Raw genomic sequence first — 22,958 nt, forward strand, 5'->3', positions numbered from 1 at the left:
GCCGGTCAGATCCTGGACACGGTGCCTTCGGCACCTTGAGTAGAATAACCGCAGGGGCACGTTGGGCTGGCTTACCTCCCTCAGGCTTGGCAACCCCGCCTCTGCCGTTGGGGTCAATTCTTTGCAGCCAGAACTCAAGCGTGTGAACAAGACTAAAGAGATCTGAGGTCCCTCCTGAGAAGCCCTGAGTTCCTGTGGGGGGGGGCGGGGATAGGCTAAGTCCTTTCGTGTGTGTGTGTGTCTGTGTGTGTGTGTGTGTGTACACATCTCAATTAAGTGATTTAAGGGGCTTAAAAGGGAAAATGAACGACTAACACACACAATGGGAAATGGAACCATTTAAAGAGAAACCAGGCCAGCCAACACAGTGGACGTTTGGGGGTGTCCAGGGGGCTGTGCGGCACTGCGGGGTGACCCCCCCCCCCCCACCTCCAGGGGGCCCGTGACAGGTCAAAAAGTAGTTTGAGAAATAAGCACAAGGAAGGCAACCCCCCAGTCAGGTGCAGCAGGCTTTCCCATCCTCAGCCGTGCAGCAAATGTCCGCGTCCAACCCGGCCCGGCCATGGGCCCTCCCCGGCGGAAGAACGAAGCCCCCGCTTGCATGAGTTTCATGTTTCCCCCAACACCTGCACCTGGGCCACGGGACACTCTTCCTGGCTCTCCGGCTCCGGGTCCCAGGCCATCTGCAGGGTGCAGGGGGTGGGGGTGAGTGGGGGTGCGGGGTGGGGTAGGGGGGCGGCAAGTGCGCCCCGGAGAACCTCGGATAGCGCAGGGATCCGGACAGGGCACCCCCCGCCTCGGCAGGGGGCTCCCAGACCTGCGCCTCGGGGGGCGAACTCCCCTGCCCATCATGCAGGCTCGGCCACCGCCGGCAGCCAGCGGGAAGTGCGCCCCTAGACCCGGCCACGCGCGCCAGCCCCCGCGCAGCGCGTACCATCCTCTCATTCTGAAAGCTGTCGCCGATGGGGTCTTTCACGTGAGGGACACGCGGGAACAGCTTCCGCATCACCGGCCACCTCGGAGGAGAAGATGTGCAGGTGTGAAACCCGCGCGGCACCGCGGCGCCCCCCAGAGGGCCCAGCGAGGCCTGCAAGCACTCGGACTCCGCCCTCCGTTGGGACGGGGTCTTCGTTCCCAACCCCCGCCCCCCACCATCCGGACACAGAAATCGGAGCCTTAGTAGAGCAGCGGCGGGAGCCTTAGTAGAGCAGCGGCGGCAGCGAAATCAGCTCCTCTTCAGCACCTCCCCCAAGAACCTGTAAGGATGGAGGCCGCCCCATCCCATCACCATGGCAACCTCCCCGCTCCCAGTGGCGTCCACGGGGAGCAGGTGGTCCCCCTGCTTTGGGGCTGCGGCCCATCCACTCCCAACCCTAGCCCCTGGTTAGGCGGTGTGTGTGTGTGTCTGTCTATATATGGGGTCGTGTGTGTCTGTGTATGTCTGCGTGTTTCTGGGTGTGTCCGTGTGTGTGTGAAACCAGAAGCTTCACGAGGCAGAAGCCGCAGCGAGCCCCGGTGGTGGGCCGAGGGCGGTGCACGGATGAGGCTGATTGCGCAGCGTTTGGCAGGCACCGCGGGGGCGCGGTCAGGGCTGAAAAGGCAGCACACCGCCGGCGCCCGCCTGCTGCCTGTCTGCTGGGCTCAGGAGGGCTCCCTGAGGCCAGTGCGGAGGTTGCTGGGGGCGGCGGGGAGGGGGCCAACGGCGTCGCGGGGAGGTGTGAAGGGAGCACAGTGCGGGGGGCGGCAGGGGACCGGCCGCAGATAGCGCGCCCCACGTGCACTGAAGGCCCGTGGAGGCAGGGACCCCGCGCCCCGAGGATGGTGCACTGTGGACTTTGGGCTCCTTGGCTTCTGCAGGAGGCAGAGAACAGACGGGGGAAACCAGGGTCCTGTTGATAAAAGACCACTGGGGAGACTGGAAGCGGCGGCCGGAGACCTCGGGGGCGCGCGTCCCGCGGCCAAGACACAGGGCGCACGGGTCCGGGCGGGAGCGCGCGCCGCCGGGCCTGCGGATCGCGCTCCACAAAGTGTCAGCCGCTCAGGGGGGCTCCTCTGTCCGTGAGGATTCTCCAGATAGCGGATACTGGAGTGGGTTGCCCGTGCCCCCCTCCAGAAAAAAACTTCCGGAGCGCAAACCGGGGAGGAGGGGCTCACCTGCGACAGAGAAACAGGAGCCCCACCAGGAGCAGCGCCCCAAGCGGGGCCAGCAGGTACACCAGCCAGAGCGGGAAGGACGCGTCCTTGCGGTCACAGTCTAGGGAAGAAGGGGCGGGCGGGAAATGTCGGGCGGGGCCCGGGACAAGGCCTCCCTGCGGGGCTGGGGACGCAGGGCCTCCCTGCGGGGCTGGGGACGCAGGGCCGCACCCAGGAGCGCGATCCACCCCGCGGACATCAGCCACCTGCGCCCACTGCCCGGGCCGCGCGGGAATCCTTCCCAAGCCGCCTGAATACCACTACCTGCCCCCTGCCCCCGCCACTGACCACCAGATGGAGTCTGGTGCACAGAATGTGCCTGCCATGCGGGAGACCCGGGCTGGGTCCCTGGGTCAGGAAGATTCCGCTGGAGAAAGGCATGGCAACCCACTCTACTATTCTGGCCTGGAGAATCCCATGGACAGAGGAGCCTGGTGGGCTACGGTCCATGGGGACGCGGAGAGTCGGACACCACTGAGCGACTGACACTTTCACAGCACGCGCCACTTGGGCAGGTCTGTTTCCCAGGCGAACCATCACCACCTCCTTCCCTGTGGCATACTGGTTACGCTCCTGCGCCAGCCTTTGAATTTAATATATGGTCATCACAAATTTCTCACATCCCTTTGGATTTTTTAAAATGCATTAAAAAGTTTGTCTTCTGAGAGTTTAGGCCATGGCCGTCTGCACACGTGCCTTGCGTATCTCCATGGAGCAACTTGGGCACAGAGTCCATCAAGGATGCGAGGGAGGCGGCCACCGGCCCAGGGATGGACGCCCGGAGCCCCCAGAAGCTGGGAGAGGCGGCAAGGGCCCTTCCCTGGAGCCTCTGCAGGGAGGTCAGCCCTGGGAACCCCTTGACCTCAGACGTCTGGTCTCCAGGACTTGGGAAGGGTGGGTGTCTGTTGCTTAAGCCCTGTCTGTGGTCATTTGTTACAGCCGCCCCCCTCCCCGCCCCAGGACACTCACGCCCACGGCCTCGGCCTGGCGCCCCAGGTTTTCCTGCTGGGTCAGGTCAGGAATGGGATGTGGCCTGGGCCTGAGAGGAGGTGGGGCTTTGGGGCAGAGCTCAAGGACACCCAGCAGCTGTCACCTGGGGAAAGCCTTCTAACTGCGGAGGAAAACCCGTCCCCAGGGCGACTTTGGAGGGAGACAGAGACCCCGCTAGCAGCCCACCCCCAGGGCGACTTTGGGAGGCAGACAGAGACCGAGACCCCGCTAGCAGCCCACCCCTCCCGTATGATGTATGATGGGCTGGGCTGGGGTGAGTGGGGTGGGTGGGGCAGGGCTGGTTCCCTGGGACCATCTCCTGTCTCCCGCCCCCCGCGGGTCAGCCATGGTCCCTGGAGCCCTGTCTGGGGGACTGGGCCAAGGCGGGTGGACGGTCCCCTCTCCCTCCAGCAGGCGCATCAAGGAGCAGCGGTGGTCAGTGTCCGGCAGGCTGCTGGCCACCGGGGTCCTTGCCTCCGTGACCCCCGCCCCAACACACAGCCGCCCCAGCCCCGCTGCCCACCCCTGGAGAGACCGAGGGGCGTCCCCCTCACCGAGGTGCTGCGGGGCGCTCCACTGGCCCTGGGGTCTGCTCCTGAAGAACAGAGAGTCCATGGCCCTGACCTTCACCGTGTAGGGTCCCGGGTTCCTCAGCCTCAAGGTCTCGAGCTCCGTCTGCAGTTGAAAGGCAAGCAGACGGGGGAGAGACCCCTGCAGATCTGCGGCTGCAGAACGGGGGCTGGGCAGGGGGCGCAGCGGGGCCTCCCCAAGTTCACATGTGGGGGGTCCTGACGCTCGGAGCCTCAGAAGATGCCTCTATGGAACAGGGTCTCTGCCGAGGTGATACAGTGAAGGGTCTGAGATGAGGTCCCTCCTGGCTGGGGGTGGCCCTAAACCCCACGATGGGACCCTTATAAGACACAGAAGAGGGGAGACACGGACACAGAGGAGAAGCCACGTGGAGACGGAGGCAGAGACGGGAGGGACAGACAGAGACAGAGACGACGGAGACGGGTTCTCCACTGGCACTCATGACTGCCCGCGGGAACGGCCGCCTCTGCGGGTTGGATGCGGTTAGTTGGGCGTGACGATGCTGTCACCGAGTCCCCGGGATCTAGCCGTGAAGCGGGGGTGCGTAGGTGATAACGCCTGGCCCGTGCGCTGGGGCGCCTCGTCTCAGAGGGTCTGGACACCGATTGAAATAAGGAGCCTGTGCTTGGGACGGCAGATTGCGGGGGCCACGCGGGGTGGATACCCACCTCCTCTCTGTAGGCGAGGTCCGTGCCCTGTAAGAGAACAACGGAGCGTGGGAGTCTGATCCACACCCAAGAAAGGCTCATTGGTCCGAGCGGTTTCACGGTCACAGAAAAGCCGACGCTAATCACTCAATGAACAGAAATCACAGATGTCATACGTATGGGATGCCCCAGGCAAGAATACTGGAGTGGGTTGCCATGCCCTCCTCCAGGGGATCTTCCGGACCCAGGGATCGAACCTGCATCTCCTGCACTGGCAGGCAGATTCTTTACCATCTGAGCCACCAGGGAAGCCCATAAAAATAATAAATAGAGGTAATTGAGTATAGCGTATCAATGAACGGAAAAGTACCTGGGGGAAGGACAAATTAGAGGAGTTTGGGACTTATATACACGCACCGTGTCTGTGTGTGTACTCGGCCGTGTCTGACTCTGCGACCCCATGGACTCTAGCCCACTGGGCTCCTCTGTCCGTGGGGATTCTCCAGGCAAGGATACTTGAGTGGGTTGCCATGCCCTCCTCCAGGGGGTCTTCCTGACATGGGGACTAAACCCACGTCTCCTGCATTGCAGGCAGATTCTGTCCCATCTGAGCCAAACTCCTCCCCGATGCAGGTGCTAATATACGATACTTGTTCCTCTCTTTCTGACTTACTTCGCTCTGTATAACACGCTGTAGGTTCACACACCTCATTAGAACTGACTCAAATGCATTCCTTTTCATGACTGAGTAATATTCCATCGTCTGTACATGTTCCACAGCTTCTTTATCCATTCCTCTGTCAATGGGCATCTAGGCGGCTTCTACGTCCAGGCTATTGTAAAATAGGACGCTCCAGTTCTTGGTGGATAGGATTCCACTCTGTGGCCATATTTCGGTCATCCTGTCCCTCAAGCAGTGTCGAACTTGGGGACCATTATACACGTAGGTTCTGAGAACACCCAGGCACCATCTTTGGTGGGGAGGAAGGATTTCCTTTCTCGCACGGAAACTGCAGGCTCTGTGACATGACCAGGTGCTGCTAGTGGTAAAGAAGCTGCCTCCCAGTGCAGGGGACATAAGACACTCGGGTTCGATCCCTGGGTCAGAAAGATCCCCTAGAGGAGGAAATGGCAACCCACTCCAGTATCCTTGCCTGGAGCATCCCATGGACAGAGGACCCTGGCGGGCTACAGCCCACGGGGTCACAGTGTCAGATACAACTGAAGGGAGTTAGCTCAGACGTGTGCATGGGACCTGCGATCAGAGGGTTTCCCCGGTGTCTGTGTCAGCCTTGTCTTTTTCTATCGCGTCATCTGTGTCCTGCACAAGGACAGCTGAGCATGTCTCCTCCACCCCAAACATGACAGAAAACGTTCTTGCACGTTCTGCCTGCTTTTCCAAGCTCACTGTTGTCTTTCAAACACCCAAACGCTTATTTTGTTGTTGCTGTCTCAATTATTTTTTTCTGGACCATTCTTGAAGTCCTTATTGAATCTGTTACAATATTGCTTCTCTCTTACATTTTTTTTTCTTTTGCCTAGAAGCACATGTGATCTTAGGTCCCCAACCAGAGATTGAACTCAAACCCCCTGCACTGGAAGGGGATGTCTTAACCGACAGATGGCTGGGGAAGTCCCAGACAACCAAATGCTTCAGGTTTCGCTGCCGCTCAGTTATCTCATGGTCCTCTTTTCTTTAGACGGCTTGACTCCCCCCAGAACTCCAGAGTCCGGGGCATCAGACCACAAGAGACGCCCACCTGGGAGGTGGCATGCTTACCTTCTGTATCTCAAGTTCATACTTAAGGTCTTCAGTAAAGAGACTCCTTACTTCCCATTCCATGAATGAGTAGTTTTCGGAACACCATGTTTTTGTGATGTTTGGGGCAGCTAATATTTCTAGGGGAGGGAAAAAAAATTTCTATGAGTAAAGCACATGAAAAGCAAACAAACAAAAAAAATTGTTTCCCGAAGATACTTTCAGAACAGGCCTCCTAGGACTTCCTTCCCTGTGGATCCACCCAGTGGATACGAATCCATCTGCCAGTGTAGAGGACAGGAGTTCAATCCCTGGTCCAGGAAGATCCCACATGCCCTGGAGCAGCTGTGCCCGTGGGCCACAACTATTAAGACTGTGCTCTGGAGCTGGGGAGCCAGAACCAGCGAGCCCATAAGCTGCAACGACTGGAATCCAAGCGCCCTAGAGCCCATGAAAACCTGTCCTGGATATTCATTGGGAGGACGGATGCTGAAGCTGAAACTCCAATCCTTTGGCCACCTCATGCGAAGAACTGACTCACTGGGAAAGACCCTGATGCTGGGAAAGACTGAAGGCGGGAGGAGAAGGGGACGACAGAGGATGAGACGGTTGGATGGCATCACCGACTCGATGGACATGAGTTTGAACAAACTTGGGAGTTGACGATGGACAGGGAGGCCTAGCATGCTGCAGTCCACGGGGTCGCAGAGTTGGACATGACTGACCGAGTAACACATGCCCCCCCCCCCCAGCTTGAGGGATTTGGTTACAAGGGTCTTGAAAGCAAAGACCCTTGGTGTTACCCTCGGGTTACCCTTTGGTTCCGAGGGTGGGGTACCCTGCCCCACCCTCCGCCACAAGATACTGGCATCGCAGAGCCAAGGAACGGGGGTGGGGTGGGGGGCACGTGAAGGAGGGTCTCACGTCTTCTCACCAATTTCTTGTAATCTATGAAGCGTTTCGCGGCAGGGGATTTTGGAACCACCGCTGGTACCGTTCACCAGGAAACGGAACAGAGCTTGGCTCCGCTGAGGTTGAGTTTGAAGGGAGATGCTGTCAAAATGGCACTGGACGTTGACGCCCTGCTGGTTCTGCATGTATTTGGGACACGGCCACGTCTCCCTAGAGGGGTAGCGGGTGCTTGGGGCCAGGTCAGGGGGAGACCCGGAAGCCCCGCCCCGCCCTGAAGGCCCGCCCCAAAGGCCCGCCCGAAGCCCCGCCCCGCCCTGAAGGCCCGCCCTTAAAGCCTCGCCCGAAGCCCCGCCCCAAAGCCCCACCCCACCCCGCCCGAAGCCCCGCCCCAAAGCCCCACCCCCGCCCCGCCCTGAAGGCCCGCTCTTAAAGCCTCGCCCAAAGCCCCACCCCCGCCCCACCCGAAGCCCCCCGCCCCAAAGGCCCGCCCGAAGCCCCGCCCCTGAAGCCCCCCCCGTCCTGAAGCCCCGCCCCGCCCTGAAGGCCCGCCCTTAAAGCCTCGCCCGAAGCCCCGCCCCAAAGCCCCACCCCACCCCGCCCGAAGCCACCCCGCCCCGCCCGAAGCCCCGTCCTGAAGCCCCGCCCCGCCCTGAAGGCCCGCCCTTAAAGCCTCGCCCAAAGCCCCGCCCCTGAAGCCCCATCCCGCCCCTGAAGCCCCGCCCCGAAGCCCCACCCCCGCCCCGCCCCTGGGGCTTGGGGGGCGGGGCTTGGGGACGGACCCCGTTGGAGCGCGAGGTCACACCTACAAGGAATGCTTCAAGTAGAAATAGTATTGCACGTTCTCCGGGGCCTCCTTGCCTACCGCCCAGCTGCAGCTGAGCTGATCCACGTCGTGCACCCGGCAGGTCAGGTTGTCCGCGGCCGCCCAGGGGTTGCCTTGGGGTTTGCAAAGAAGAGGGAGGAGGGGGGAAAGTGAGCTCCTCGATCAACACCAGGATCCGACTGTGTAGACCACGGGGAAATGAATCCGCTCCTCTGGGGAAAACCGTCATGCAAAAGAATATACGTATATACCACGGAGTCACTGTGCTATGCAGCGGACATTAACTTGGAGGGCGAGGAGAGCTAACCGGTCAATCCTCAAGGATTCAATGGACACGAATTTGAACATCAGTTCAGTGCAGTTCAGTCGCTCAGTCGTGTCTGACTCCTTGCGACCCCGTGGACTGCAGCCCTCCAGGTCTCCCTGTCCATCACCAATTCCAGGAGCTTACTCAAACTCATGTCCATCGAGTTGGTGATGCCATCCAACCATCTCATCCTCTGTCCCCTTCTCCTCCTGCCCTCAATCTTTCCCAGCATCAGGGTCTTTTCCAGTGAGTCAGCTCTTCACATCAGGTGGTCAAAGGATTGGAGTTTCTGCTTCAGCATCAGTCCTTCCAATGAACATTCAGGGACTGATGTCCTATAGGATGGACTGGTTGGATCTCCTTGCAGTCCAAGGGACTCTCAAGAAATGGCCTTTTCCCCACAAAGCTATGTCACTACAGACCCATCCATCCAAGTTAAAAGTCATTATCTTGCTATTCAGAATGCTAACGGGTGATCAAAAGCAAACGAAACCCCAAGAGAGTGTCTACCTCTCACCTTGCTTTGGATACTGAATCCAAGCAGAGAATGGTTGACCATTCATAACCTTCACAGTGTAGTTTTTTACTTCACATGACAAGTCACCGAGACTGCAATAGAGCTTCCCGTTTGCCTGAGAGAGATGAAGCCATTTATTCACAGTAAAATCAAGCCCCCTGGAGATCCAACCAGTCCATCCTAAAGGAAATCAGTCCTGAATATTCATTGGAAGGACTGAGGCTGAAGCTCCAATCCTTTGGCCACCTGATGCGAAGAGCCGACTCATTGGAAAAGACCCTGATGCTGGGAAAGATTGAGGGCAGGAGGAGAAGGGGGCGACAGAGGGTGAGATGGTTGGATGGCATCACCGACTCGATGGACATGAGTTTGAGCAAACCCCGGGAGTTGGTGATGGACAGGAAAGCCTGGCGTGCTGTGGTTCATGGGGTCGCAAAGAGTCAGACATGACTGAGCAACTGAAAAACACCACTTTCAACTGGGTTTGTCTGTCCAGCTGCAGTATCTCAGCCCCTTTTCACACCAATCCTGTCCAGGAGGTGCCACTGTGGATGTCTTGAGCCTTGGTGTCCATAAATGACCCCTGGGTCCAGGGTGGAACCCATGTCTCTGTGAGGCTAAGTCCAGGGAAGATGGCTTACCTTTGCTAAAAGTTTTGAATTGACGTAACACCCAATTTCGGAAACATTCCCATGCTGGTCCCAGACCAATCTTTTCCTTTGTGGATCTATCCTTAAGTTCGTAATCGGTGGGTCTGGATCAGAGATGGCTACACAGTGGGAGAGAGAGACAGAACGCTTAAATTGTCTCTGCGGAGTCAGCCTTTGGGAAGCTGAGTTCTAGGTGGAGACGTGGTTGCCAGGAGCAACCACAAATCTATAGAAATTTAAAATCAAGAATTTGTAGCATCTTAGTTATCCCACCTTCTCACCAACGACGGTGGGGGGTGGGCAGTGGGGCACTTCAGGAAAGCGGGTCACCTCTCGCATCCTTGTTGTTAGGAAATGTACCTTTCTCAGCCACACACGTCGAAGAAAGTTGTGTTCGTGTGGCTGATTCACTTAGCTCTATGGCAGAAAGCAACACGGCGTGCGTGCATGCTAAGCCGCTTCGGTCGTGTCCGAATCTCTGCGACCCCGTGGACTGCAGCCTGCCAGGCTCCTCTGTCCATGGGCTTCTCCAGGCCAGAGTACTAGAGTGGGTTGCCACGCCCTCCTGCAGGCCATCTTCCCACCCCAGGGATGGGACCCACGTCTCTTACATCTCCAGCGTTGGCAGGAGGATTCTTTATGGCTGGGCCACCTGCAAAGCCCAACCGTCTTGAAAGAAGGCAAGCAAAGCAGACCTTCCCCAACCCAGCCTTTACAGGATGGCACCTGATAAAATGTTACTAGACGCTCAGAGAGGCAGTCATGTGTCGGCCGTGAGCAGAAGCATCAGGGCTTAGAAATTGTCCCGTTGGGACCTCCCTGGAGGTCCACTGGTTAAGGATCCGCCTTCCGGTGGAGGGGATGTGAGTTCTATCCCTGGTCAGGGAACTGAGATCTCACATGCTTCGGGGCCTCTGGGCCCACACGGCATAAGTGTGGGGAAACCGAACTGCCACGACTAAGACCCAAATAAATATTCAAGAATGAAGTTGCGCCATAAGTGGCAGACGACGAAAGTAAGAGAGAAGTCTGTTAAAATAGCCATTCAGTTCTGTTCAGTCACTCAGTCGTGTCCGACTCTGTGACCCCACGGACTGCAGTGCCAGGCTCCTCTGTCCTTCCTTCCTTCTCCAGGGGATCTTCCTGACCCAGGGATCAAACCTGGGTCTCCTGCATTGCAGGCGGATTCTTTACTGTCTGAGCCACAGGGAAACCCAAAATAAATAATAATAATAAATGAATAATAATGAAAGTAAACTAGAGACCCTCTAGTCAAAGCTATAATGTTTCCAGTAGTCATGCATGGATGTGAGAGTTGGACTATAAAGAAAGCTGAGCGCCGAAGAATTGATGTTTTGAACTGTGGTGTTGGAGAAGACTCTTGAGAGTCCCTTGGACTGCAGGGAGATCCAACCAGTCCATCCTAAAGGAAATCAGTCCTGGGTGTTCATTGGAAGGACTGATGCTGAAGCTGAAGCTCCAATACTTTGGCCACCTCATGCCAAGAACTGACTCATTTGAAAAGACCCTGATGCGGGGAAAGATTGAAGGCGGGAGGAGGAAGGGGATGACAGAAGATGAGATGGTTGGATGGCATCACCAACTCGGTGGACATGAGTTTGAGCAAACTCCAGGAGATGGTGATGGACAGGGAAGCCTGGCGTGCTGCAGTCCACGGGGTCGCAAAGAGTCAGACACGACTGAGCGACTGGGCTGAACTGAAACTAGAGACCGATATGCCTTATCACATAGATACAAAATTCCTTTACAAAATGTGAGTACATAAAATAGGGCAACATATAAACCTGGTAAGACCTCTTGACCCAAGACACTTACTCTAAGAATGCAAGTTTATTTTAACCATCCCTATAATTCACCATTTCTAACAGAAAAGTGACCATCTCCTTGTCAGGAGCAGGAAATATTTTGACTGTTTTTTTCATCTATTGTTTCTCCTCTGGCCACACCACATGGCATGCAGAACGTTCGGACCCAGAGCAGGGATCAAACCCGTGTCCCTTACACTGGAACCACGGAGTCTTCATCAGTGGACCCCCAGGGAAGTCCCAACTTTTATTTTGCTTTTCTGAATATTTCAACAGCATTTTAACACCCGTGAGGATTAAAAGCTCTCAGCAAACTAGAAATGGAAGAACACGTCCTTCCCCTAGATAAAGCTATGAAAAATCCATGTGCTAATTAAGACTCGGTGGTGACAGACGAACCACTTCTCCGTATGACTCAACACGAACATGTGTGCGGTCTCAGGGCTGCCTTCTCTTCCTCTGTCTCCTGTACCCACAGCCCCTCTAATGCAGTTCCACCAAGGTTGTATTTTTAGCAGGGCCTGAAGGGTGGGTCGTTATAATGTTGCAGCCTGCAGCCCACTTCCTTCACTGTCTCCTGGAGAGGAGGTCACTTCCTGTCTGTGGTCAGTGACCCCTCCTCACCCACGGGCCTGATGTGATCCGAGAGGTGGCGGCAGCCTCGCGCCCCAGAGCAGTGGGGGCAGACCAGAGGCAGGACGTGCTGGGGGCAGCATCCCGAGACGTGAAGGAAGCCCGCTCCCTTCTAGAGCTGCTGCGTCTCCCAGCCCCTCGGGTCACCGGCTGCAGTCTTGGGACTGATTTCAGCACGAAGAGACGGACAGAAGCAACCTGTGGTCCCTGCAGTTGCGGCCCCTGTAAAACCTCCCTGGGAGGCCTCTACACACTCCTCCTCCGAGGTGATGCAGCCAGCTGGGGTGGAATGAACGCTGGTCTCTCTCCATCCTCCCCCACAAACCATACTGAAGGCCTAACTTGCAGGACCTGAGAATCAGCCTTCTCTGGGAATAGGGTCTCTGCAGCTGTGATGGAGTGAAGGGTCTGAGATGAGCTTCCTCCTGGATGGGGGTGGCCCTAAACCCCATGACTGGTCCTTGTAAGACACGGCAGAGTGGAGACACGGACACAGAGGGGAAGCCACGTGGAGACAGAGGCAGAGACGGGAGGGAGGCGGCCACTGGCCCAGGGATGGGTGCCCGGAGCCCCCATAAACTGGAAGAAGTGGGAAGGACCCTCCCCTGGAGCCTCTGCAGGGAGCTCAGCCCTGGGACACCCTGACCTCAGACGTCTGGTCTCCAAGGCTATGATAAATAAATCTGTCACTTAATCCTCCAGACTATGGTATTATTAAGGCAACACAAAGCTGCATAAGTCAGTAGCCCCTAGGGAGACACAGGCCCCCAACACACACATACACACATACACGTACACACACACGCATATATGTATACATACACGTATACACACACACACGTACACACATGTATACAGACACATGCACACACATGCATATACAGCACACGCATGCACACACACACACCTATATGCCTGCCTGCACGCACACACACACGGACACCTTAGCACACACACATCCATACATGCACGTGCCCACAGAGACACACACTACACACATGCAGACACACACACACACATACACACATCCATATATACAGGCACACACATACACACATGTGTACACACAACTTACACATATATGTATGGATGCATGTATATGAATGTACACATATGGACACACACAGAGACATACACACAGATACATACAGACAACAAACACACACACATCCATATATACACACATGTATACATGCAACATGCACATACATGTATGGGTGCGTGTTTATGTATGTACACACATGCACACACGGGGAGAGACACACACACACATGTACACAGCCGCACACACCACCTCCATTCCACGACCATTTGCAGAAAGAACAAACCTCTCCCGGTTATGCAACGTCGTGGCTGTCACCACAGGCAGGTCACCCTGTCTGGCGCAATCACAGAGCATCTGTGCTGAGCAGCTGGCCTGGCTCTGCTCCAGTCTGTCGCCCAAAGCCTGGTCCCCGTCCGCATGCGGTGAGGGTCGGACAGGAGGCCGAGGTGGACGTGGCCCCCTCGGCCCCTGTGTGGGGTCTGCTGATCAGCCAGGGAAGTCTGCACGGGATGGGCTTCCACTGCAGACCCTCCCCAGGGCACACGCCTGCCTGGTGGGCACCGTGTCTGCTTGAATCCCACCAGCATCCCCGGGCTTGCAGCCAAAGCAACATACAATCTCTGTACCTGGGGCAGCTGAAGGCGTGGGTGTCCCCCTGGGGGACCTCTCCTGCAGCAGCTGGCTAGCCCCCCAACCCCCACTCTGAACGGTCTCCGTCAGCTACAACTGCCACCCAAACTCAGCCAGATGGTCAGAGACGGGTGCGTGGGGTGACAATCTCCATCACCCATTCTCACATCTTGATTCACTGTTACCCCCGAGGAGTCTCACGATGGTTTCGTGAACCCCTCACTAACCACCATCTTCAGTGACGATCCTGGGAACCTGAGACCCTGGTCTGGCCCCCACCTCCCTTAAATCTCCATGAGGAATGTCAAAAGAACAGGATGGGGTTGCCCCCAAAGCATCATTTTTTTTTTTCATTCTCTTTGTTCATGTGGACCATTTTTAGGTCTTTATTGAATTTGTTACAATATTGCTTCCATTTTATGTTTTGGATTTTGCGCCTTGTGGCCAAAAATCCTACCTCCCTGACCAGGGATCAAACCTGCGTCCTCTTCATCAGAAGGCAAAGTCTTAACCACTGGATGGCCAGGGAAGTCCCAAACTCTGTGCTTTAATCCATGCCCTAGAGCCTGTGATCCACAAGAACAGAACCCACTGCAATGAGAAGTCTGGACACTGCAACTAAAGAGAAGGCCCCCTGCTCGCCGAAGTTAGAGAAAAGCCCATGTGCTGAAACAAAGAGCCAGCACAGTCAAATGATAATAATAATAATAATAATAATAATAATAATAATACAGAGCATGTGTAAAGACTATTTCCAAACAACTCCCCTCTGGGGTTCTGTTGGTTAAGACTTGAGGACATGCATTTGCTGAGCACAGAGTTCAGCCCGTCTCCTTCATTTTCCCACGGACGTCTCCCAATCCAGGAAAAGGATGACAGGAGATCGAAGATAAGAGATGGATCCTGGCGCCCCAGCTACGCCAGGCGCTCTGGCTGTAGCCTCGTGACCGTATCAGCACGAACATTCTGGCTCTGAGGTCCGAGTTTTGCAAGACGCACCCGCCAAGGCAGCTGAGAAGAGGGCCACATGGGAAGCGGCTGATTATCTCCTTCGGTGGCCAAGCGGCTCGGCCGTGACCCCAGCACCGGCCGTTTAACTGAAACGCAGCACAGCCCCAGGGACCCCAGCACGCCGCATGGGGCTGTTCCCCCCCGCCCCCGGCTTTTCCTACCGTGGTCCGTGGTCGTTGAGTGGCAGATGAGTGTCAGGAGCACGGCCAGCCAGAGGAGGGCCATGGGCGAGGCAGTTCCCACAGGAGGGCGGGCGTCAGCTGGAGGAGGAGACACAGTGACCAGTGGGGCGGCTGCGGGGGACGGCTGGGGGAGCGGACGGGGGGGGTGCCGAACCCTACTGTGTGTCCTGCAGGAAGGGCGGAGAGCCGCTTCGGGAGGGGAGCCTCCTGTGTGTGTGCATGCGTGCACATGTGTGTATATGCATGTGTGTGCACTGAGTGTGCATGTGTGTGTACCTGTGTGTGCCTGTGTGTGTCTGTGTATGCTGCATGCCTACGTGTGCATGTGTATGCACGTGTTTATGCGTTCACTGAGTGTGCATATATGTGCATGCATGTGTCTGTATATATCTGTGCACGTGTGTATATGCATGCGTGTGCACTGAGTGTGCACATGTGTGTATGTGTGTGCCTGTGTGTGTCTGTGTATGCTGCATGCCTATGTGTGCGTGTGTATGCACGTGTTTATGCGTTCACTGAGTGTGCATATATGTGCATGCATGTGTCTGCATATATCTGTGTGCACGTGTGTATATGCATGCGTGTGCACTGAGTGTGCATATGTGTGTATGTGTGTGCCTGTGTGTGTCTGTGTATACCTCATGCCTATGTGTGTGTGCGCACGTGTTTATTTGTTCACCGAGTGCATATATGTGCACGTGTATGTCTGTTTGTATATGTCTGTGTACATGTGTGTATATGCACATGTGTGTACATGTGTCTTGTATATGTACCTGTGTACACTGTATGTCTGTGTATATGTATGGATGTGTGCACAGATTACTTGTGTTTATTTGCCTGGGCACGCATATATGTGGATGTGTGTGTCTCTGGCAATATGTCTGTGTGCACTGTGTGCACACACACGTGTGCACGTGTGCATGAATCCATGTAGACTGCACGCCTGTGCGCATGCATGTGTGCACACGCATGTGTTTGTGTGTCTGTGCACTGAGTGTGCATATATGTGCACCTGTGTATGTGTGTGTGTCTGTGTGTCTGTGTGTATATGCATGAGTGCACGTGTGTGTGTCTTATATATGCATCTGTGCACACCGTACGTATGTGCCTGTGTATGCCTGTGTGCACATACTACTTGTGTTTATGTATCTGTTGGGACACTGTGTATGCATATATGTGCACATGTGTATCTCTGTGAATATGTCTGTGGCACGTGTGCCCCTATATGTGTGTCTTGTGTATGCATCTGTGCAAACTACATGCCTATGTCTATGTACATGCATGCATGTGAGCACACATTGCCTGTGCTTACATGTGTGCATGGCATGTATGTATATGTGTGCATCGGTGTGCACACTGTGTGTGCATGCATACATGCAGGTCTGCATGTGTGCACACATGTGTCTCTGTGGGTCTTGCATGCATCTGTGGGTATCTGTGTGAACACCTGACTCATGTGTTTGTGTATCCATGTGTGGGAATGTACATGCATATCTGCATGTGTGCACACGTGTCTGTGTGTGCTGGGTATGGATATGTATCTGTGTGTATCTGTGTGCACACATTACACATGTTGGTGTGTCTGTGTCCATGTGTTCATATGTGTGTGCTGGGTATGCATATGTATCTGTGTATCTGCGTGCACACACTACACATGTTTGTGTGTCTGTGTCCATGTGTTTGTGTGTGCTGGGTATGCATATGTATCTGTGTGCACACATGTGTTTTGTGTGCCTGTGTGCATGTGCTTGTATGTGTGTGCTGTGAATGGATATGCTATCTGTCTGCATCTGTGTGCACATATTACATGTGTGTGTGTGTGTGCATACATGTCCACATGTGTGCACCTGTATGTCTGTATGCCTACATGTGTCTCACCCTGTCTACAGCGCTCCCGCCCTGGGTTATAAATCACACTTGCCACCACCACCAGAGGAGCCCAGAAAGCACCTTCCAGGCGGCACCGGGAAATGCTAGGCTCACAAACAGTGGAAGGAAGTGCAATTAAACGCATGAAATCAACACGGACTCACTTTCCTGCTCAGACCGAGTTACGGTAATGGGCACCACCCCCACCAGAATTCTTCCCCCTGGGGTCCGCATGAAGCACCCCCCTCAGCAGGCCGGCTCTCCTGAACCTTCCCCGGGGTGGGGGGTTCGCTTTCCTCACCTCCTGGGCACCAGCCGTGGGGGTCTCCTGGTGGAGCCCACCCACCCCTCCCCATCTGCCTGAATCACTCACACGAACACCATCGGCGCCTGTGGGCCAGTGGGGGACGGCTACACAGATGGAGCCTCGGATGCTCCCCTGACTGGGGGGCCGCCCCTCACCAGGGCCTCAGGATTGCTCCCGCAAACGTACCCCCTCTGAGGGCAGCGTACCTCAAGAATCTAGCCTGGAACTGAAGAGGAGGGGCGGGGACTCTTCCCCCCCATCCTTCGGGGCCTTCTCAGCTGCTCTATCACGACACCCAGCCCAGACTCCAGCCATCCAGGACCTTGCCTGCTCTCCCAGCCCGCTCCGGGGCTCCCACGAGTCTCCCCAGGACTCACCTCTGCACCTGCGCCCCAACCCCCCCCGCAAAGTGCCAGCTTTCACACACATTTGATCCCAGAGGCTGACTCCTGTTGTAGTTCTTGCTGAACTTGGGGGGTAAGCCCGGAGAGACTCCGTCTCAGGACAGGTCTACAGGGAAGCCCCAAGACTTGGTATCACGGTATTCAGGGACGGACGCCTGGCAACCCAAGTGAAGTACAAGGATCAGGGTGTGCAGGGCGAGGCATCAGCCACCTCCTAACGTTTGAGTTGGAGAGGAGGCTGCCTCCAAGCCCAGCGTCGCAATCCAGGACAGCTCAACACCCTGCCCACGCGCGTTCTGGCTCAGTGGCTCAGTGATAAAGAATCTGCCTGCCCGTGTAGGAGACGCAGGTTCGATCCCTGACTCGGGAAAATTCCCCTGGAGGACGAAATGGCAACCCACTCCAGTCTTCTTGCCTGGGAGAATCCCATGGACAGAGGAGCCTGGCAGGGCCACAGCCCATGGGGTCGCAAAGAGTCGGACACGACTGAACGACAACAAATGATCCAGGTGGCAAGCTCACGGGAGGAGAAAAAAAACAAAATCTGAACAGTGAACAAGTATCAGATGAGGTTGCTTTCCTGGTGCCTCAGCTGGTAAAGAATATGCCTGCAATGTGGGAGACCTGGGTTCGATCCCTGGATCAGGAAGATGCCCCGGAGAAGGGAAGAGCTACCCACTCCAGTATTGCTGGGTTGCCCTGGTGCCTCAGCTGGTAAAGAATTTGCCTGCGATGCGGGAGCCTTGGGTTTGATCTCTGGGTCAGGAAGATTCCCCTGGAGAAGGGAACGGCAACCCACTCCAGTATTCTGGCCTGGAGAATCCCATGCGCTGTATGGTCCATGGGGTCACAAAGAGTCAGACACGACTGGGCGACTCTCACTCATCATGATCCAAAGAGGAGGGCATGGGGCTCATCTTCGTCTATGCAGACAGCCCTCGGGGATGGCCCTGGAAGGGTGGCGGTGCAGTCCTGGCTTTTGCTCAGGTGAGCCGAGCCCCCCCACCATCCCATCCCGCCCCACCCCACCCCACTGCAGCGTACACAGGGCTCCAGCCCCGTGACATTTGCGTCCACCCACAAGCTTCCCTCCTCACCCGGAGATGCCCACATCTTTAAAGACCCAAATAGCATGAACGTGGTCATCATCTGTGGCTGACCCCAAAGGACAAAGGGACAGGGCCTGTATGGACAGACCTGGGCCCCCGGAGGCTGGAGCCGGGGTCCGCACAGTTGGAAGGGGGAGACGGTGGGGCTCTCGACATTAGCAGCCCCGCCTTGCCTGGGTTGGAGGTGGCAGGAGTTTGAGCCAGAAAGAGTTGCTGGGCACTCTGGTTACCGGGAGCCTCTCGTCCTGGGAAGGCCACTCCGACCAGCTCATTCATTCAAGCATAAGACCCAGCACGAAATACAGAACCGGCGAAGACACACCACACACCCAGGCTTGCACCAGGGTGAAACCAGCGTCCTGTCCTGTTCTCGGTCGCGTCCGACTCTCTGCGACTCCACGGCCTGTAGCACCACCAGGCTCCCGTGGCCCTGGGGTCCTCCAGGCGAGGAAACTGGAGTGGGTTGCCATGCCCTCTTCTGGGGGATATTCCCGACCCAGGGCTCGGATCTGCCTCACCTGCGTTGGTTAGTTAGACCCTCCATCATTGCTTCTTGGGCATAACGTCTTTGGATCCGGCCTGTGGTAGACTCCGGATGACACATCTCAGCGGCCATGAGATGTGTTCTGAATCCCGGTGTCTCCCAGGAGGCGGTGCTCATGACTGAGTCTCCAGGGGCAGCCGTCTGCCTTCCCCACCTCTTGGGTGAGGGGTGTGTGTGTGGGGGTCTTACCTGGGATGCAGAGCAGAGTCCGACGTCAGTGGGAGCCAGGCGGGCCCCGCTTGGCGCCCGTCCTGCTGGCCTGGGGGTGGATCCTGGGCTCGAGTTCCCGGCCGTGTGATGCAGTCCGCTTCCTGAACGAGAAACAAAACTTGTGTGTGTGTTTTTCTCTTCTCCCACATTTAACGTTTTTATAGCCTCCAGAGGGTGGGGGTAGGGGAGAGGAGGGCAGGGAGGGCAGAGGGGGCGGCTCCACCCCGTCAGAAAGAAAGAAAAGTAAAAATCATCAACCCCATGAGGATGTGACCGAGTCCGGCTGGCATCCCGCCCCTCCTCCGCAGCCCGCGAGTCACAGTTCTAATCTGGGGGTCAGGACCCTGGCCAAGGTTCCGGGTTTTTCCTGGAAGAAACACTCTCTCTTTCAAAGTATTTCTTTTCCTGTTCTCACTTCTGCTTTGCTGCTTCTGCTTTGTCAGGACCCCGGTGACTGCCCACCCCTCCACCTTGGACTGGGCAATTTCCTGGAGCCAGCCGGAATGAATGTCTGGGGGGGGGCCCTGGATGCCTGGACGCCCCCCCCCCATTTGTCGAGGTACCCGTGGGAGTGACCCCTCGTGCCTGCGGGGACAGGGAGGTGACCCCGGGTACGCCCATGTGCTGGCTGCCTGAGTCTCAGTCCGCCACATTCACGTTTCAGCCCGGAACGCCCACCAGGACGTCTCTGACTTCCCGGCGCCCGGAGCCTCCTCCTTGCCCTCACTCAACATGGGTCAGCCGTCCATGTGTCTGTCACAGCTCCTGGGTTCCAGCCCCACTCGCCAGTCCGTCCTCCCGGGCGGCACCTCTCAGCGGCCACGAGATGCGTGCCAAATCCCGGTGTCCCCCAGGAGGCGGTGTTCAGGACTGCATCTCCAGGGGCAGCCATCTGCCTTCCCCACCTCTTGGGTGGGTGTGTGTGTGTCGGGGGTCGGGGGCATCTTACCTGGGATGCAGAGCAGACAGGGCTCCACCCCATCAGAGCGGGCCTGATGCCATGGGCCGGGAAGTCCCTTCTGCGTCCCTGTCTCCTGCCTACTTTCCGCCTGCCTAAGCCTTGCACGCCCACCTGGAACCTCAGAGCCTGACCTCTTGTGGAAGCGGGGCTCTCTCACAAGGGTAAGGATGAGGGGAACACACAGGCCAGCTGGGACAGGGCGGTCCCCACGTCCCACGGGGCCGCCGCGCTTCTGAGCAGACGGCCCCTCGTACATGGGCAGGTGGAGGATACAGCCGCTTGCGGATGGAGGCAGAGACAGGAGGGGGGCGGCCACCCGCCCAGGGACGGACGCCTGGAGCCCCCAGGAGCTGGGAGAGGCGGGGAGGACCCTTCCCTGGAGGCTTCCTGGAGGGACCTCAGTCCTGGGACCCCTTGAACCACCCTGGGACCCCAGGACCTCAGACACGTGGTCCCCAGGACTGCAGGAGAGGATGGTTTCCTGTGGATTGCAGCCGTCCAGCATGGAGTCCTCTGTGACGGCCGCCCACCTGCCACAGAGCAGGAGTCTTGGTTCCCGAGTACCCCTCCAGGAGATGAAAGCCTGTGTCCCGCCCCCCTCCAGATGGTTCTTCATCCCGCTCAGGGGTGATGACTGTCTTGCTAAGTGCTGGGGAGATTCCAGAATGCCTGATGGACAACGACCGCCTCTCGTCTCCGGCCCCTCTTGGTCTAGGACGGAAGCAGGATGATGAAGAGCTGGGTGGAGGGGGGGTTTCCAGGGAGATGGAGGAGGCGGACAGATGACCCATGTGAGGGGTCGCAGTCAGTCCGGAGCGGATGGCGCTGAGCCCGGGCGAACCTCTTTCCAGGCAGCATGTCCGCCCTGCACCCCGACGCTGGGTTTGGGGGAATGGGGTGGGGTAGGAACCAGGCAATTTCTGCAGAAGCGGGGGCGGCGGGGGCCCGGCGGAGATTAGGAGGCCACGCTGACCTCAGAGCTGGCCCCACGGTTATGACACACGCTGGCTGGCCCTCCTGCCGTTCCGGGCTCTGATGAGAAGCTGTGGCCGCCACGGAGAAGGCTGCCAGCGCTGGGCGTGCAGACGCGGATGTTCCCGAATTCCAGCGTCAGCGCCGAGGGGCCCCATGGGGGCTGCCCGGCTTTGCCGCTGTCACCCTCTTTTCCTTCCCCGACCCTTCGCCTTGCTCTCTTTTTTTCCTGCTTTTCTTCCTTGCTTCCTTTCTTTCTGTCTCTCCATCTTTCCTTTCTATCTTATTTCCCTTTCTTTTTTCCATGCTCTTTTCTTTCTTCCTTTCTGTCTTTCCGTTTTCTTTTCTGTCTTATCATTATTTCTTTTTCCCCCTTTCTTTGTTCTTTCCCCCTTTCTTTTCTGTTTTCATTCTTTCCCTTTTTCTTTTTAAAAAAATAAGACGTGTTTTATTTGGACAATGTAACGGGGCAGAGTCCCACGGTCATCACTGTTGTGCAGTCGCTCAGTCGTGTCCGACCCTTTCTGTTCCCCGTGGGCTGTAGCCCACCAGGCTCCTCTGTCCATGGGATTCTCCAGGCGAGAATTCTGGAGTGGGTTGCCGTGTCCGCCTGCAGGGGATCTCCGCCACCCAGGGGTCGAACCCGGGTCTCCCGCGCGGCAGGCAGATTCTTTACCATCTGAGCCTCCAGGGAAGCCTGGACGTGCCGTGAGGAGGGCTGCCAGCGCCAAGCCTGCTTCAGGAACTCTGCACCCCGAGGTCTGCTCACAGCCCCGCCAGCATCCCCACAAAGTGAGAGCAGGCTCAGCATCTGGCCCTGAGGCACAGAGGCTTGTGGGCACGTGCGTGCTGGGCCCCGAGCCCCCCCAGCATCGCAGACCAGTGGGTCCCCGGTTCCGGGGACCCTGGCTCCATCCCCACCTGCCTTTCCCCCCACCCACCCCCCCCACTAGCCCCTCCATCACCTGTTTCCTCTCTGCTTCTCCTGTGCCCTGCGACCACCACTGACCAGCTTCAGAAAAGCCGGCACAGAACCAGGAGTGCCAGAGATGGATGTGCTTATGCACCGTGCGGCCGGAACCGGCCCTCGCGGGGCGGGGTCCGCGAGGAACAGAAACGGGGAACCGCGAGCAGGACTGGGGAGCCCAGGGCCCCGAGCAGCTGGGCCGGGAGAGAGGCCAGAACCACGGCTTCTCGAGCGTGGCGCCTTCCCCTCAGCCCCCGCCTCCCAAGGGCGCGGCCAGCAGGGCGGAGGGGCCACGGTGCAGGAAGCGGGTGGGGGGGACCCCTTCTCCGCTCTCGTCGGATGCTCGGAAACGAACCGTCAGAGGGGGGACACGTGCTGAGAAAGCAAGAGGTTTCATTGGAAAAGGGGTCCCCCCCATCCCCGGGCGGGGAGCACCGGGGTAAGGGAACCCAGGGTGACGACTCTGCGCCGTGGCTCCGCGGTCCCGGCTTTGATGCCGATGAGCTTGGTGGTTCGGTCGCTCGGGCATGTCCGACTCTCTGCGGCCCTGTGGACCGCGCGGCAGGCCGGGCCTGCCCGTCCATCACCGACCCCCTGAGCCTGCTCAGGCTCGCGTCCGGCGCGTCGGGGAGGGCAGCCGCCGAGAGCGCGCATTTCCAGGTTCCCTCCAGCCAATCGCTCTGAATCGGGGTCCCTCCCGGTGGCGCACGCGTTGCGCAGCCATCAGTTCCGTTTCCCTTCTCGGGATCTCTTGCCATATAAAAATAACTTACGCACAGGGTCACCAGGGTGCCCCATCAGGGCCGGCGGTTTCGCTCTGAGTGTTTCCTCTAATGGGAGGATCCTGGGAAGCCCGTGGCCCCATGGGTGACGGACATCAGCCCAGGGCCACACGGCCA

General features: G+C 57.4%; 1 protein-coding gene across 3 annotated transcripts; it reads right to left on the minus strand.

Moving 5' to 3' along the window:
- Positions 1 to 323: 323 nt before the first annotated feature.
- Positions 324 to 21,942, minus strand: IL3RA (interleukin 3 receptor subunit alpha). Of its 3 annotated transcripts, none has more exons than XM_070463812.1 (13): positions 20,560 to 21,942; positions 19,139 to 19,260; positions 14,696 to 14,794; positions 9,381 to 9,508; positions 8,740 to 8,854; positions 7,899 to 8,028; positions 7,115 to 7,302; positions 6,202 to 6,320; positions 4,443 to 4,469; positions 3,738 to 3,858; positions 2,155 to 2,254; positions 935 to 1,016; positions 324 to 683 (listed from the first exon to the last, which is right to left on the minus strand). In XM_070463812.1, the coding sequence occupies exons 3-13, from the start codon at positions 14,757 to 14,759 to the stop codon at positions 609 to 611; spliced, it is 1,149 nt and encodes a 382-aa protein (XP_070319913.1). In that variant the 5' UTR covers positions 14,760 to 14,794; positions 19,139 to 19,260; positions 20,560 to 21,942; the 3' UTR covers positions 324 to 608. The 3 variants fall into 3 exon arrangements, with proteins under 3 accessions (XP_070319913.1, XP_070319914.1, XP_070319915.1); XM_070463813.1 differs by lacking the exon at positions 20,560 to 21,942 and adding an exon at positions 20,109 to 20,515; XM_070463814.1 differs by lacking the exon at positions 20,560 to 21,942 and adding an exon at positions 19,418 to 20,041.
- Between the last annotated feature and the right edge of the window lie 1,016 nt (positions 21,943 to 22,958).

This window comes from Odocoileus virginianus, unplaced genomic scaffold (assembly GCF_023699985.2).
Source record: "Odocoileus virginianus isolate 20LAN1187 ecotype Illinois unplaced genomic scaffold, Ovbor_1.2 Unplaced_Contig_6, whole genome shotgun sequence".
NCBI classification, from domain to species: Eukaryota; Metazoa; Chordata; class Mammalia; order Artiodactyla; family Cervidae; genus Odocoileus; species Odocoileus virginianus.